The sequence below is a fragment of the Molossus molossus genome, unplaced genomic scaffold (assembly GCF_014108415.1).
Source record: "Molossus molossus isolate mMolMol1 unplaced genomic scaffold, mMolMol1.p scaffold_m16_p_1, whole genome shotgun sequence".
Taxonomy (NCBI): Eukaryota; Metazoa; Chordata; class Mammalia; order Chiroptera; family Molossidae; genus Molossus; species Molossus molossus.
This window is the reverse complement of record NW_023425344.1, coordinates 157,579,501-157,595,502: the sequence shown is the minus strand read 5'-3', so window position 1 is coordinate 157,595,502 and position 16,002 is coordinate 157,579,501. Positions and strand designations below refer to the sequence as shown.

The following is a 16,002-nucleotide window of genomic DNA, read 5'->3' as shown; positions in this document are numbered from 1 at the left end:
ATAGAGGCCAGGTGTGGAAAGTACGAGCCTTCATCTGATCTAAGTCTTCTTATATGTGTGTAGAGAACACACACAAACACTCATGCATTAAGGGAAGCTGAGTTCACTGTAGACATTCTGTACAGCAGTGGTTCTCAAACATCAGTTTTCATCAACATTGCCCAGAGGGCTTATTAAAACACAGAGATTTTGGCCACATCCCCAGAGTTTCTGATTCAGTAGATTTGAGGTGAGGCCAGAGAATCTGAATTTCTAACATGTTCCCAGGTGATGCTGCTGATCTGGGGACCATACTTTGAGAACCATTGTCTTTTTTTTTTAAGTTTTATTTTTATTTATTATTTTTTATTAATTAATTAATTTTTGTTACAGATGTTTTTCCTCCCCTCCCACTGATTCCCCCTCCCCTTCCCTCCCTGCCCTGTCCCCAGCTTTGTTGTGAGAACCACTGTCTTAAATCACATGACTCTCCCACCTTTTCACCCAACACCTAAGGCTGGAACTAGGTTAATTTTTATAAATGATCATCATTGGGGCTGATGGACACCCACACTGCTCATTGGGTTGGGAAACAGGATCTGTTAACCCCGTGGGAGGGTTTGGGTGTCCTCAGAAGGTAGGGAATAGCCTTAGCTCTTGGAGTTCTATTCCAGTACAGACCCTATTTAAACAGCTTCAGACAGGTTTAAACATCTCCTTGCCTAATTCCTAGTATCCCTGTTCCAACTTCTACTCAGGGATGATAGCTCTAAGAGGTGTTAGGGGATTAGGCTGACAATGTAGGTCACCTACCAGCCATCTGGGAACCAGGACACATGAGAGAGGAAGAGAGAAGGACAGAGACGCACACAGGGAAAAGACAGGAGGAAGCAGAGGGCTTTTGAGGGCGGTTACAGAAGTCTCAGGTGGATTGGGGTGATTAGATTTCAGTGTCCCACAGTGGCCCAGAAGGAAAGAGCAGAATTTCCCACTCTCCCTTTTCCTGCTCCTTCTCCTAAGCTGGGCTCCTGGGACTGGCTGGGCCAACAAGAGTGGGAGAGACCGAGTGCTGGAGATTCAGCGTGGAGAAGAGGGCTTCTCTGCTGACGTGATAGCTAAGAGGGTCACAAGGCTAGACACAGTGGCATGAGGCAGGGGGCAGAAATGTGAGGATTCCTGAAAAAAGGAGACACCCACCAGTCCAGGTGAGAGTGGGCTCAGGAGAGCTTGGACTCCCCAGAAACAATGACAAGGAGCTACTTGGAGGGTGAGGACACTGGGCGCTTGTCTCGTTCTCCTTTCCAATCCCATACTTTCAGTCTCTGAGGCCTGAGGATTGTGTTCACCTGAGGGTGGTGGTCTGTACCAGGGAGCTGAGCACATGTGAGTCATACCACCAGTGAGGAGCTTTGCTGAGGAAGATGCCCCCTTTCCTTCCTTGTTCTCTCCTCTTGTTCCCCCCAACCTTCCAGGCCAATGAGATAGGCAGATGATCCCCTTACCTCATTGGCGGAAGGCCTAAAGACCACAGATGACCTCAGAGAGTTATCCCTTTAAGAGTGCCCTGTGGGCTCTGTGCCCATAGCCCCTTGTTCTGAGCACAGAGGCACTAGGCCTTGCTCAATGGGGCCTCCAGTCTCTGGGTAAGCTGTGCTTGTCTGGCTCTGACACTGACCACATCACCTCTGCCATCCCTTAAGTGAGTATGCCCTGGGCCTTCCTGGGTGCTGGGTCTCTAACCTAGAGATACCTCCTCTGATACCTGCTGTCTGCTCTCTGTCATCTATTTTCAGGAATCCTCACACTTCTGTCTCCTGCCCCACTCCCACCCTGACTGGCTTTATGTCCCTCACGGTTATCATATCAGAAACATAAACAAGCCTCCTTCCTAAGAGATTAGATGATTTCTTCATCTAATTCTCTCTGGACACTTCTTTCAGTGTCTTACTGCCTTCTCCCTGCCAAGGACCAGTTCCTTCAATCTGTGTCTTTGTTCCTATCTTCTCTGTCCTCTCAAGGGCGAGGAGCACAATAGATAGGGCAACAACCCTTCTCCGGGACAGGAAGAAAGAAAGGACTTGTCCTTCCTCCCGCCTCTTCGGGCAGAGCCTGGGGGTCTGGTTGGAAAGAGGGATACCTGGGTGTGAGGCATCAAGATGGAGCCAAACTCTAAGCCTTGGGGATAAGCACGCCCTGCTTTGCCCTTTCTGGGTTCTGCTGCTGGAACTGGGACCCACGCTAGGGCTTGAGATTTCCAGGCTGGGAAGACTCTTTGAGGTCATCAAGTCAGAGGTGAGCACATGCTCCCTGGTTGATAATAGGGAGGAGAGTTCCTTGGCGACATTAAGTTTGGTACACTCTGTGTTGAAGTTGAACAGACGATTTATTGAAGGACTTAGATTCATATGCTGCTGTGCTTTGTGACTGTGCAAGAGGTGGGGATGGGAGGCAGCCTTTCCCAAAGTTATCTGAGCACAGGCCTTTTCTTGGGTATTTCTCAGACTTAGTGTTTCACAGATCATTCTTTGGGAAATGTTAACGTCTAATTTCCTTCATTGAACAGAAGGGGAAACTGGAGTCAGAAAGAGGAAGGTGATCTGTTCAAGTTCACACAATATAGGGAGTTCTGAATAGAAGAAGGAAAACCAGTCTTGGTTGGTTCCCCTTGGCGAGATTGGCCTTGGGGAAAGATGGTCACCCCTCAGTCCTGATTTTTCTAAAACTGATTCTAGAATCTTTCTTTTTTTCTTTGGAAAGTCTGTCACTCCTGTAAAAGGGATTCATTGATTAATCCAAAGAACAGATGTGCAGTCAGGGTCTTCTATATGCAAGGCATCAGGTTGAGTGCTCTGAGAGATAGAGCATGTACATTAAAATTCACAGCATACATGCTTCCCATTGTCCTAAAATAATACACAGACTCTCACGGTTAATTAAGCAAAAATTTTTAATTGCTTAGAAATGAAATGATGCCACTTGAGATGACAGAGCATCTCAGCGTGTTCCAGCAGCAGAGTTGGAGCACTGCCATATTCCTCTTGTTTTTCATAGATCTCAGAAGCACCAGTGGGGGTCAGAGGCTGTGCTATCCTTATTTAAAATACTTCGTTGTTGTTGTTAATCCTCACCTGAGGATATTTTTTCCTTTGATTTTTAGAGAGAGTGGAAGGGAGGGAGGGAGGGAGAGAGAGAGAGAGAGAGAGAGAAACAACGATGTGAGAGAAACACATCAATTGGTTGCTTCCTGCACACACCCCGACTGGGGCCAGGGATCGAACCTGCAAGTCATGTACATGCCCTTGACTGAGAATCGAACCTGAGACCCTTCGGTGCTCAGGCCAATGCACTAATCACTGAGCCATACAGGTCAGGGCTCATTCAGGCCTTTAAGCTGCTTGCCCCCAGTCAGGAGCCCCTGCCACCTAAAAAGGTGGCTCCCAGCCCAGAGAAGACTATGCAGGGAACAGGGCTGTACTATCACCCCAGCTTTCCAGAATTTGGGCTCCAGGGTACTTAGGCTTCGGGTGGGGTGCGGGTGGAGGGGGCTGCAGGTTTTGGTGAAGGATGCGGGCAGGCAGTCTGCAAGTGTTCCAAATGTCTCTTCTTCTTTGCAGGTGTACCCCTCCCAATCCAGCCTGAGAATGGCTCTGCCTCCGAGCCCCCTGGCCATGGAGTATGTCAATGATTTCGACTTGATGAAGTTTGAGGTAAAACGAGAACCTTCTGAGGGGCGATCTGGCACCCTCGCAGCCTCATTGGGCTCCACACCTTACAGCTCAGTGCCTCCTTCACCCACCTTCAGTGAGCCAGGCATGGCGGGGGCCACCGAGGGCCCTCGGCCAGGCCTGGAGGAGCTGTACTGGCTGGCCACCCTACAGCAGCAGCTGGGGGCTGGGGAGACCCTGGGGCTGAGTCCTGAGGAGGCGGTGGAGCTGCTGCAGGGTCAGAGCCCAGTCCCTGTTGAGGGGCCCCACGGCTACTACGCAGGGAGCCCAGAGCAGACAGGAGCGCAGCATGCCCAGGTGAGTGATCAGTGAGCTGTTCTGAGGGGAGGCAGGGTGAGAGAAGGAGTTCCTGGACTGGGAAAGAGACAAAGGGCAGGAGAATCTTCTACCCCTTCCTTTTATTCCAAAGGGAGAGAAATGAATAGGCTGACCCCAGAGGAAGAGGGAGAAGATCAAGTTGTTAGAAGAGGACAGAAAGGGGAGAGTTGAGAGTTAAAGGGCATCGGGGAGCAGGCGATTATGGGAGGTAAAAAGATACACCATTCGTGGAAAACAGGGAATGGCATGGAGTTGACTGTGGGAACGCGAATGAAGTTGGCTTTTTCAAGATTTTGTGCTTCCCCAGTCCCCAACCTTCTCAGAAAGGATTGGGACTCATCCTATTAATTATAGACACAGATGGGGGTGTTGAGGGCATTAGGATGTAATCCAAATCCTTTGAGGGTCACAGGGTTGCAGCCTTCAGGGGAGGACAGCCAGGTGTGTTGGAAAGGCGGGATCTATCTGAGCGCGGGTCCCCTGGAGACATGCGCCTGGAGCATGATGCTAAGGACCGCACAGGGATCGCGCGCGCGGGGTTCAAGTGTGGGATGGGCTCGCTGGACAGTGGGAGGCGGGCGGGGCCTGCAGGACCAGACGGGTGTAAAGGGGCTCGAGACCCTCAGCTAGCACCCTTGGGAACCCGAAAGTGTTGAGACCTGGGCTGGGGTCTGGGATGGGAGATAGAATCAGTGGAAGAGCAAGCAGCCAGGTCAAGTCGCGAGCGGAGGCGGGGCCTTCCCAGGGGGCGGGGCCAGCCTGGCGTGGCGACCCGAGTGAGGAGCAGGGCGGGACTCTGTCCTGACTTGGTCTCCACCCGCTCCCTCTGCAGCTGGCCGAGCGCTTTTCCGACGCGGCTCTGGTGTCGATGTCTGTGCGGGAGTTAAACCGACAGCTGCGGGGCTGCGGGCGCGACGAGGCGCTGCGGCTGAAGCAGAGACGCCGCACGCTGAAGAACCGCGGGTACGCGCAGGCCTGTCGCTCCAAGCGGCTGCAGCAGCGGCGCGGGCTGGAAGCGGAGCGAGCTCGCCTGGCCGCCCAGCTGGACGCGCTGCGGGCCGAGGTGGCCCGCCTGGCCAGGGAGCGCGACCTCTACAAGGCTCGTTGTGACCGGCTGTCCTCCAGCGGCCCCGGGTCCGGGGACCACTCCCACTTCTTTCTCTGAGCCACTTGGGGCCGCGGAATGGTGGAATAGGTTGGGGTGGGGGTCACCATCCAGGAGGCAGCTGTCCCATTCACTAAGTGGTTATTGAGCTCCTTCTGGTGCCAGACACTCCTTTGTATGACCACAGAAATATACCCAAACTTCTTGGACCCTCAAGGCATGCTCCGAGGTTAGATGATGGTCATTTTCTGGGAGAGGGTTCCCTTCCCCTCAAGCAGGCCATGCACAGAAATCCTCTACCTTCTGCCCAAATCCACATGCTCAGGCCTGTGTGTGTGTGGAGTGGCGGGGCTGGGGGGAGGGGGGAGGGCAGGGACGCGGATGATGTCTGGGTGACAGTGCATGGGAGGCGAGGGAGTGGTGCAGCTTCCCCCTCAGTTTAGATTTTAATTTATGGTTTTCAACCTGTAGTGTCTTAGGTGGTAATTAGCAATAAAGCTGTATTTTCATTGTGGGATTTGTAATCTCCCTATTTAGGACTACTGCATTTTCAAAATTTTAATTCCAATAGCAAGACAGAATAGGAATTCTATCCAAGAGGCTTTCCTCCTACCCAACCCAGTGGCCTCCAGGGGCCAGAGCTGCAAGGGCCCCAAGAGCTCTGGGGGTGCTTAGTGTGGGCCCTTGGGCAGGTGTTACAGCTGCGCCACCAGATGCCTCTGTAATCTTAAACAAATCATTTGCTCCTTGGGTCTTGGTTACCTCATCTACTCCTCATTTGGTTTGGATGACTTCTGACACCTTTCCAGTTCTGGCATCTCCTTAGTATGGGAGTCCAACGGTCTCCCCAGGACAACTTCACCAAAGGTACTTCCTGTCCAACTCCGGCTTCCTGGCTGCAGCCTAGGCAGTGGATGAGCTCATGCATGTCCTCTGCTGCTCCCAGCAGGCTGCCTTGACCTCCAGATCTACCTAAGGTGACCCTGCTGCCTCCTGCCTTTCTGAAGGCTGAGGTGAGACTTTCCCTAGCATGACAAGGAGCTGAGAGAATGCAACTTTTGTGAATTAAACTTGAAGTCCAGGCAGAACTTAATGCTATTGGCTAATGTTCTTGCAGTTTAAGAAGTGTTCATTTTTTATTCTTGCTCCAGACTTGTGTGTGTGTGTGTGTGTGTGTGTGTGTGTGAGAGAGAGAGAGAGAGAGAGAGACTGGGAAGCCCCTACCTGGGCTGAGTGGTACATTTCAGTTCTGGAGGCCCAATGAAAATGGGGTGGAGGGGTAGAGATTGGGCCAGATGGAACGTCGCTCTCCCAGCACTACTGCACAGAAGCCCAGGAGTATCAGTGACTGGGCCAGGCCTGTCTGTAGCTATCCTGAGGTCTCACAGTTGCCATGGTAATCCAACCCTCTGTTTCAGCAGCCTATGGTGAGAGTGGGTTGGGATCTGGGCAGATCAGAGGCATTGAACTGTGAGCAGCAACCTCACCAGCTACTGTCACAGGTCCTCTAAATGACATAATAAATGGGGAGTAGTTGAGTGTGGGGGAAGAGGCTCCCATATGTCTCTCTTCCTTTCTGCCCCCTCTATCCGCCCCTTCCTCAGCTGTCTCTTCCCATCCCAGTTCTTGTTCCCTCCTCCCCCTCCTCTAGCCCAGCTTGTCCCTCCTCCACTCAGGAGCCTACAATGGGAGCCTCTCTTCCATCTCCCCCAGGATTTCTTCTCTTCTCCTCTTCCTTTCCCACCACTGGCTGTTGGCTACTGGCTACCCTCTTTGTCTGTGGCTGGCTCGTGGCACCTTTAGCCTCTCCTCCTTCATCTCTTTCCATGCACATCATTGAAGGGAGAGGCTGGGGCAGGAAGGGTCCCTCCAGGAGCACAGCTCTTCTTCCCTCACCCTGGATCTCACAAGTGTCTCACCTGCTCTCTGGAGCTGTAATCTCAACCCGCTACTGTTCTTGCACACTTTACTTGATTGGCTGAGGCACACACACACACACACAGGCAGAGATGTCCATCCACAGGCACCTACAATATACACAATCAGGCCACATATACATACACATGGGTCACAAGATGAGGGTCATGCAGATACATCCCACACAGCCAAGTTGTATACCAGTGATTAAGAGTGTGGGCACTTTAGCCCGGCTGGTGTGGCTCAGCGGTTGAGTGTAGACCCATGCACCAAGAGGTCGCTGGTTCGATTCCCTGTCAGGGCACATGCCCAGGTTGTGGGCTGAATCCCCAGTGGGGGGCCTGCAGGAGGTGGCCAATCGATGTTCTCTCTCATCGATGTTTCTATCTCTCTCTCCCTCTCTCTTCCTCTCTCTCTAAAATCAATCAATAAAAAAAGAGTGTGGGCACTTTAGTCAGATGGGCCTGGGCTCAAGTTTCAGGCCTACTGGTTCTTCTTTGGCTGAACAATAATGTGTGCTGCTATTGTTAATGTTATTAAGAGTATGCAGCTGGACTACCTGAACCTTTAAGACCACACTGATGGAAAATCAGGGATGTGCAGTATATGAACACACACACACACACACACACACACACACACACACATTCATACAACCAGGAAAAACAGGTGATACAGACCTTAGAAGACCCCTCTGTGTTCACAGTTCACTGGCAGACCTGCTGCCCTCTTTCAGTACCTCCTCACCCCTTCTAGGCCCCACCCCACAGCTGTGTGGGGGCTGGAGTTCAGCCCCTGGGGACTCAGCTGGGCTTCTCTGGAGACAGCTGTAAAAAGGCATTAGCCTGCCTCCTTGACAGCCCCTTATTTCCTCCCCCATCTCCAATAATTAACCCCCATGGTGCCTGGGCCCCCTGGCGTTGGGGAGTGAGGATAGAGGCTCCTCAGATCTCATTGGTACATAGTTGGAGTGAGACTGTAGAGACATCTGGCTGCCTGGTAAACTCTGGCCCAGTTTTCAAGAGGTGTTGGTTCTCATTTCTTTCTTTCTTTCTTTTTAAAATTTCTTTTCTTTATTCATTTTAAAGAGAGAGGAAGAGAGATAGAAACAGCAATGAGAGAGAATATCAATCAGTCACCTCTTGCATGCCCCCACTGGGGATGTGGCCCATAACCTGGGCATGTGTCCTGACCAGGAATCGAACCAGTGACCTCTTGGTGCATGGGTGGACGCTCAACCACTGAGCCACACCGGCCGGGCGGTTCTCATTTTTTAATGGTGTTTGTGAGTGCTACAGACTGCCCAGTGGGCATCTGAGACATGATGGGTAGAGGCTGAGGTGCTAGGAGTGGTTCCCTTTATTAATGGCCAGAAAGTCAGGATCACTGAAGAGAGTCATTGAAGGGCCACAAGGCTATGGGGCCTGGAGAGATGGGGCAGGGCTCTCCACTCACTTCTAGGACCCACGGGGCACAGCTGATCCAAGAGGGAGAGGCACTGGTCACTGTAGTCACAAGGGTCAGGACAGGCACCTGAGAGAGGGTGGGATAATCATAAACATCTGGGTGTGGTAACACCCGGCCAAGATGGGATCCACCAAGCCCCACCTGGCACCCCGTATTGTTCACCCCTTTGGGCCCTCAGAACTCACTGAGAGGCTGAGGGAGTGTCGGTCCGGTGGGAGGCAATCACGGGCTAGAACTGGGGGTCGTGGCTGGCGTGCAGAGCCTGGGCGCCCCGGGGCTGATGCCCTGGCTGGCGTAGTACTCCACCACCTGCCTGGGCACCTCGGCCAGGACGCACTTAGCCAGCGCAGAGGGTGCGGCCTGCAGGTAGAGGGCGTGGGGGCGTGGTTAGGTGACAGGAGCGTAAGGGGTGAGGTCAGGTGGGCATGGCTCTGGAATGGCCATCAGGATCCCAGCCTCCTTCTAAGGACATCTACCAGTTGGGAGAACCAGGCCAGATTTGGGGGTATGAGGAGCAGAGGAGTCCTGCTGGGAGGGAGCGTCGGGCACTCACATCCTTGAAGTCCCGGAAGGGCACGAACTGAACGATGTCGCGGGCCGCGGGCACCCCTCGAGGGCAGCGCAAGGGACCCTCGTCACCATCCAGCAGCCGCATGTCGGAGAAGTCAGCATTGCCCACGCCCACGATGATGATGGACATGGGCAGGCGGGAAGCGCGCACGATGGCGGTGCGGGTCTCGGCCATATCGCTTACCACGCCGTCTGTGAGCACCAGCAGCACGGAGTACTTCTGAGGACAGGTGGAGGGCAGGAAGGGTAGGCTTTGTGTGCAAGGGCATTGGCACCTGCCCCAAACCCAGGCCCTGTCCCTGGCCCCACCCAAGAACACCCGGGCAGAGCCTGGTTGCCTGCTGCCTCTCCTCACCGTGGCTTGGCCGGTGCTCTGCTCCCGCTGGGCTGGCTCTGCCACGCGGTTGATGATAGGGGCCACGTTGGTGGGGCCATAGAGCTGGATCTGGGGCAGGCAACGGCGGTAGGAAGTGATGACCCCCGAGATCTCTGTGGACCAAGATGACGCTGTCAGAGATCAGCAGGGAGCCCTTCCTGACACCCCTTAAACAAGGAGGCGTCCTGCCCCACCTCCCCTAGTTCCTCCATATGTAGGAGAGTTGGATGGTCCAGGCACTAGGGCAGTTGAGTGGGTAGATGCTGGGCCAGGGTCTGGAAGTCTTACCAAATGAAGACAGGAGCTGAATGGGTAAAGGCACAGGCGGCTGGGCCCATGGGAATGCAGTCTGTGCTCTGGCATGGGGTGTGCAGCAAGCTGTATGGGGAGGCGGTCTGGTGGGAACCTCCCCTCTTACCTTCACATTCTGGATTCTCGGGGTCAAAGTTGATAGCAAAGTCATGGGACACCTGTGAGGGTAAGGCGAGAACAGCAAGGGGATCATTCCTTCCTGTCTCACTTTCCCACCATCTCCTCCCTTCTCTTGGCACCCAGCCTACCTCAAAGTTTGGAGGGATTCGAGCCCCAAAGCCAAAAGCTGGGAACCGTTTATCACTGGGGAGAAAAAGAGGCTGTAAGGCTCATCAGGCAAAGCCTCCCTGCCTGTCTCCTGGCCCTTGCCCCCACCTCTTCTTACCTGTCATAGTCTTGGCAGATGCCTCCCACTGCACGCAGGGCCTGCAGGTAGTGGTTGGGCTGGCGGGGACTGAGGCAGTGTAGGGACTGGCTGCTCCTCGGGTCCCCATTGGAAGCTGTGAAGTCAATGGCCACCTGGTAGAGATGGGAAAAGGGACGTGCTGCATCTTTGAGAGTCAACAGAGCGGCTAGGCCAGAGCTAGTGTCTATAGGGAGGACTAAAGTGAATCTGGGCAAGCCCACAGGTAGCAGCATCATCACAGAGTGGGGTGAGGGTACAAGGTGACATTGCTAGGCTCATGAGAGGCCTAGGCAGGGCAGAGGGGATTCTGGGCTCCTTCTGTTCACCGTAGGCTTTGCCCCTCCCTCTTGCCTGTGTCCCCATCTTTACCGTGAAGCTGATCTGGCAGCCGCCCATGATGTAATCCAGAAAGGTGTGCACCTTTTCCACCTGGAGGAAGCAGGGGAGGTAAGGTGGAGGGATGGGCCTTTGGGGAGGGAACTTGGTGGGGCTTCTGTGGGGGAAGTGGAGGAACCAGAGTTTTGAGGTCAAAGTTGGTGGTGGTATAGGGCAAAGGTTTTCAGTTCCCAGAAGAAAGGAAGAGTTGAATGTGAGGTTGCAGCAGGGCTCAGGGGCTGGGGCAGGGCTTGGGCCAGCACTGGGATTTACCGTGCACTGGGCCAGCACTATGGTGCCCGAGCTCTTGTAGTTCTTCTTCTTGTCCCGATACTTGGGGTTGATGCAGTCCCATTGCATCTAGACCCCACATACCCGAAAGCCCAGGTCACAATTCCATCAGGTGACCCCTCATCCCCTTCCAGCTGAGCCTCCCAGAGCAAGACCTCAGAGGGGACTTTCAACTCTCTCCACCTCCTATCATGCAGGGTGGCCTCTTCAGCATCACCCTCAGGATTTCCCCAGAGATCTTAGTGGGGGGATTCTGGTGGAGGGGGCCTTTGTGACACCTCTTGTCCAGGATTTGCGGTTCCCTCCTGCATCTCCTGGAAGGTGCTGGTGAACTCTCCAATGAAGTCATGTTTCCCACTTGAGTCATAGTCATACACCAGGAACTGAGAAGGCAGGGAGGTCAGGGTCAGGGATGCTTTGCAATGGTTCCTGGGGGCAGGGGAGGGACTCAGGGAGGTAGGGGTGTAACAGTCTCTAGGCCCCCAAATACAAACTCAACCTGCCCAGAGAGGCCATCTGCTGAGAAATTCATTCTTTGACTCAATCTGGCAGGGACTTTGGCTTCTGATAAAAGGTGCATGTGTAGGAACGTTGCGCTGTGACTGGTTCTTTACCCCACGAGGGAGAGGGAGGGAGCTTGCTACACTCAGGGGGAAGGTCTCAGCCAGAGACTGGGTGCTTCAGTGGGCTGCCCTCGCTCGGCGGGGCTTCACCTTTAGAGGCCTGTGGATGTCACAGCTGCATAGGGAGTGCAGGGACAGGCGGAATGGCTCCCAGCTGGGGTTCAGGTTGTTCTTCACCACCTTGGAGAGGCACCAGAGAGCCGGTCACCTCCTGTCTAGGTTTCCATACTCTGCTCTTCCTCCCTCCTTTCCCCTAGCCCCAGGCACCAACCTCGGTCCTCCAGACCAGCTGGTCGCTCTGGTCCCCGTTCGTCTTATAGATCTCCATGAAAGGGTCAGATTTGCTGAACAGATCCTGGGGACATAGGGGAAAAGGCCCATGAGCCTGGTGAGGTGTGCAGGGGGAAATGGCTAACACTGAGAAGGGAACAGTGCTGGGACCCTGGGATTTGTCCTGAGTGGGGGGCTTGGATTCTGGGGTTTCAACCTTGTTGTCCAGCTTGTGGGCTCTGAAGGTGAGCTGCACATAGTCGTTGGTGCCAGACACCTCCTCGGCCACAATCTGCAAGGGGAACACAAGTGGCAGGACTCCCCCTGTCCCCCTACCACAAGGGCCACCCTATGCCCTTTCCTTTAAGTGGGGGCCAGTCCTAGGCATGATGTCACCATGGATGTCTTTGCAGGGGCATTGAATGCCCTGTCCAGGGGTGAGGACAGGTGACCTTGCCTACCGTGATGGTGGACTTGCCCGCAGTCTTCCCGTTCTTCAGCAGCAATGGCTTAGTGACCTTGGTTTGTGACACAATCTGGGGATGGAGGTGGAGGGATACTCAGCTGTGATGCCCCACCTGCCTTGGCCAGGGTATGAAGGACAGGTTAATAAGTTGGGCTAGGCTTGGACTTAATTTCCACAGCAGCCTTAAGGTAGGCACTGTGACCTCCTATTGTTTAGATGATGAAACTAAGATTCAGAGAGGTTAAGTATCTTGCCCAAGGCTGCACAGCCAGTGAATGGCTGAGATGGGGATCCAAGCCTGTCATGAATTAGCTTGAGCGCTCATGCTCTCTGTTCATTTGGATTTCAGGGGCAGAAGCTGATGGGGGTGGGGTGGGAATCCAGACCTGGCCCAAGGTGCACTCTGTAGAGCCCAGGAAGGTGTCGTTGCTGGGGCTGGTGGCTCCGTCCTCGGCGTCAAACACGTGGAACTGCAGGGGCTGCTTTTCCTCAAAAAAGTACTCAAGGGCCAGCACCCGGGAGAAGACGGGGCTGGAGCAGGAGCGCAGCACCTCTGTGCGCTCCACCTGCAGCAGGAGGGGTGAAGGCCCTCTGGGAATCCAGGTACTTTTTCCCGGGACCACCCACCATGCCAGATTTCCTTGAGCGTGCACACTCTCAGAGACTAGTTCTTCCCTCCCTAGGCGGAACCCCTGAGCTCACTAGACTATCAGCCCTCTGGAGCTCTCGCCAGGCCGCCAGGCCGTTGGGAGCAGTACCGCTGCCTGTGGCCATCTCAGGACCCTCAGGAACTCTGGGCTTCAGAAGCTGTAAGATGATCTGTGTTTGTAACGATGGCACATCCTTCACCATGGTTACGCACACAGCCTGGAAGAGGCCCCTCAGGGTCTTCACATTCCCTCGTGAGGTCTTTGTTGCCCCCACCCAGCCTCCCTCCTTTCCAAGCCAGAAATTAGTGAAGGAAACACCTGAGCTTGCTCTCACCTCCACCCACTGCTCATCAGAGTAGAGCTTGAGCAGCACACAGGGGTGCGGCTTGGTGAGTGTGTCTCGGTCCAAGAGGCCATGGCAGGACACCCGAAGCTCCACCCGTGAGGCCCCCAGTGTCATGGCTGGGGGCTCAGGCACCCATCTCATCTCAGGGTCTGACATGTCGCTGTGGGGACAGAATAGATGGCCTGGACACTGGAATGGAGCACCTATCTTCTGGGAGCCTTGCCCTGCCTTTTGAGGCCCGGGTACTCATGGACCTCCTGTTTTCCCTGCCCTCTCTGAGCTTGGCTCCCCTGCAGCTCTGAGCAGAGGAGGGCAGGTACCTGAGCTCCCACACCTGCACAGCCTGCGCCCTGTGCACCTCTCACCCCGCTCTGGCCCAGTCTGCATGGATGGGCTGGACGGGCTGGAGGGTGGGGGGTTCCCAGCAGTCTTGGCTCCTGGGCCATCAATTGATCCACACTTTTTACTGCCTCAGCACCTTCTGCTATTTCCCAGCTGATGTTTGAGCCAGCGCTGCACTCAGTCTTGGCAGGAGGGAGATAAACTGGGGCAAACGGGGTGGGGAGAGGGGTGGGCCGGCCCCTGGAAGTCTGAAGAGGATGGGCCTTGAAAATGGACCTGCAGGGGGCAGGAGGAGGCAGGGTGGAAGGTGCCCTGGACTGCCCCTATTTACCTCCCCCCACTCACCTTCTAGTGGGCTGAGGGGAAGGGAAGGGTGGTGGGCTTGGGGAGTTAGAGGCAGAGCCCTGTCCCCTCTGAAAGCTCCTCCAGGTTCCTGGCAGGGGCTCCCATTATGACAGCTCTCGCTTTCCTCCCCACCTCCCTGTTCTCACCCTTCTTGGCAGCACTGGCACTGTCTCTTAGCGACGGGATTTTTGGGGAGCTGCGGCCCCCTCCATGCTGCTTGTGGGATGCACGCACGCCACCCTCCCCCAGCAGTGGTACCAAGCCTCAGGCAGCAGCAGGCAGGGGTACGCTGGCCCGAGTTCATGGCTGGTCAGTTCATCTCTCTGTATCTGTCCACGTCTCAGGGTGAGGCTGTCTGATCTCATGTCCTGCTTCTCCCAGCGAGTGTGCATTGGTGTGTCTGAATGCTCCCACCTTGTGTGTCTGTCCCCTAGTCGTGCGTCTGTCTCCAGGAGGGTGTGACAATTCCTGTAGGTACCTCCCTCAGAACTGGGACCCTTCTCTGGCTGGGTACCCCCTCCTCATAGCGTGTGCCTTTCTGGATCTGTGAGGGGGGGGTCTGGGTTTTGGGGTCTCTTCCCTCTAGCCACAAGTCTCCCGGTTCTTGTAGATCCCCCTGAGAAGGGCAAGGACCTGTGGTAGTGAGGGGATCTGGCAGAACCGGAGACTTCTCTGGGGGCTGGGGGAGAAGCTAACACAGAGGCTGGACCAGGCTGGGCTGGGCAGGGCTGGGCTAGGCTAGGGGAGAAGGGGGCTCACCTGGGCTCTAGTTGGGGGGTTCCTGTCTCCGGCTCTGGCCCTGGCCTTGACTCCTTTTCTTCTCCAGCCGCTGGCTCCAGCTCCGGCTCTGGCTCTGCTGCTATTTATGGGGCCTGGATGGGGAGGGGGGGCGGCAGCTCCCCCCTCCCCCTCCCTCCAGTTGGGAGGGAGAAGAGGGGAGGGGCAGGGACACTGCCTGGGAGGGAGCCTCAGAACCCGGGGAGGAGGGTGGGCTGGGGGTGGCTCAGAGGCAGGACCTCCACAGACACAATGACACTCATCTTCCCCTTCACACCACACCCACAGCCAGCATCACAGAGAGGCACACATTGCGGTGGTGCGTGCACACACACATTCACACGGGGAACGATGGAGATGCACCCACGACTCACAGGCTCACACATATCTTGACACGCACAGACGCCAGCACGTACATTCACTGTGACACCACAACAGCTACAGCCCTACAGACAGGGAAACACACCCAGTCTCACAACACTCTCCGTACTTGTTAAGAATATTTGTACATATGAAAGAACACTGGGCTGTACTTGTCACACACACGTACACTCACTCATACCAACCCAAACACAACAGAATGGAGATCTTCATTGCTCCTTAGAAACCACGCTGAGCCATAGCTCTGACAATGAGGCTCAGTGTCCCAGCCACCTTTTAACAGGGAGACACAAGGACATGGACACAACTGCTTAAGGGCACACAGTCTCACATCCCGATCACACAACCACCCCCCTAGAGATGGGGCTGCCAGTGGGATGTGCTGGAGCACTGATTCCAGAAACAACTTCCTAGTACCTATAATTCACTCCCCCCACCCCCACCCCGAGATTCCTTGTGGGAAGGGCCAAACCGTGCACAGATCTTGAAACCAGACATTAGTCATTCCCTAGTGAGACCAGGGGAAGTGAGCAGTTGCCTGGGAGTTGCACGCCACGTGTGAAGACATTTGGGTATATGGTGCTCTGGGATGAGTATGCAAGAGGGTTCACCAGAACATCTTCACCCTTCATCCTCTAAGCTGCTCATGTATTAAGGTAGCAGCCATTTATCGAGCAGCTCCTGGGAACCAGGTATTGTGCCAGGGGCTGGTGCTCTTCAGGTGATTGAGACAGAGCTCCTGTCCCTGGGGGAAGTTGTGTATATAGAACAAACAGGCCCACAGACAGAGATGATAAGCCAGTACACAAGAGCAATGAAGTGTGTCAGGTGCAAAAATATGGATCTGTTCAGGATGCAGTGGGCCACAGAGAGGGAGGGTTCAATTTGGATGAGTAGGGGGAAGGCATCAGGAAGGGCTTCACCGAGGAAGAGACTCTTGGGCTGGAGTCTTGAATGTTAA

General features: G+C 54.7%; 2 protein-coding genes across 3 annotated transcripts; one reads left to right on the top strand and one right to left on the bottom strand.

The window, feature by feature from the left end:
• Positions 1–837: 837 nt before the first annotated feature.
• On the top strand, positions 838–5,500 carry NRL (neural retina leucine zipper). 2 transcript variants are annotated; one of them, XM_036246559.1, is made up of 3 exons: positions 838–1,246; positions 3,594–4,001; positions 4,855–5,500. In XM_036246559.1, the coding sequence occupies exons 2-3, from the start codon at positions 3,621–3,623 to the stop codon at positions 5,185–5,187; spliced, it is 714 nt and encodes a 237-aa protein (XP_036102452.1). In that variant the 5' UTR covers positions 838–1,246; positions 3,594–3,620; the 3' UTR covers positions 5,188–5,500. The 2 variants fall into 2 exon arrangements, with proteins under 2 accessions (XP_036102452.1, XP_036102445.1); XM_036246552.1 differs by lacking the exon at positions 838–1,246 and adding an exon at positions 1,294–1,678 and having other exon boundaries at positions 4,855–5,499.
• A 2,888-nt stretch (positions 5,501–8,388) lies between these two features.
• Positions 8,389–14,838, bottom strand: CPNE6 (copine 6). The gene is made up of 17 exons (XM_036261373.1): positions 14,643–14,838; positions 13,185–13,356; positions 12,587–12,766; positions 12,196–12,270; positions 11,952–12,026; positions 11,736–11,819; positions 11,555–11,644; positions 11,120–11,224; positions 10,824–10,910; positions 10,545–10,604; positions 10,155–10,288; positions 10,018–10,072; positions 9,876–9,927; positions 9,437–9,570; positions 9,065–9,301; positions 8,697–8,871; positions 8,389–8,577 (listed from the first exon to the last, which is right to left on the bottom strand). The coding sequence occupies exons 2-16, from the start codon at positions 13,350–13,352 to the stop codon at positions 8,734–8,736; spliced, it is 1,674 nt and encodes a 557-aa protein (XP_036117266.1). The 5' UTR covers positions 13,353–13,356; positions 14,643–14,838; the 3' UTR covers positions 8,389–8,577; positions 8,697–8,733.
• Positions 14,839–16,002: the final 1,164 nt, after the last annotated feature.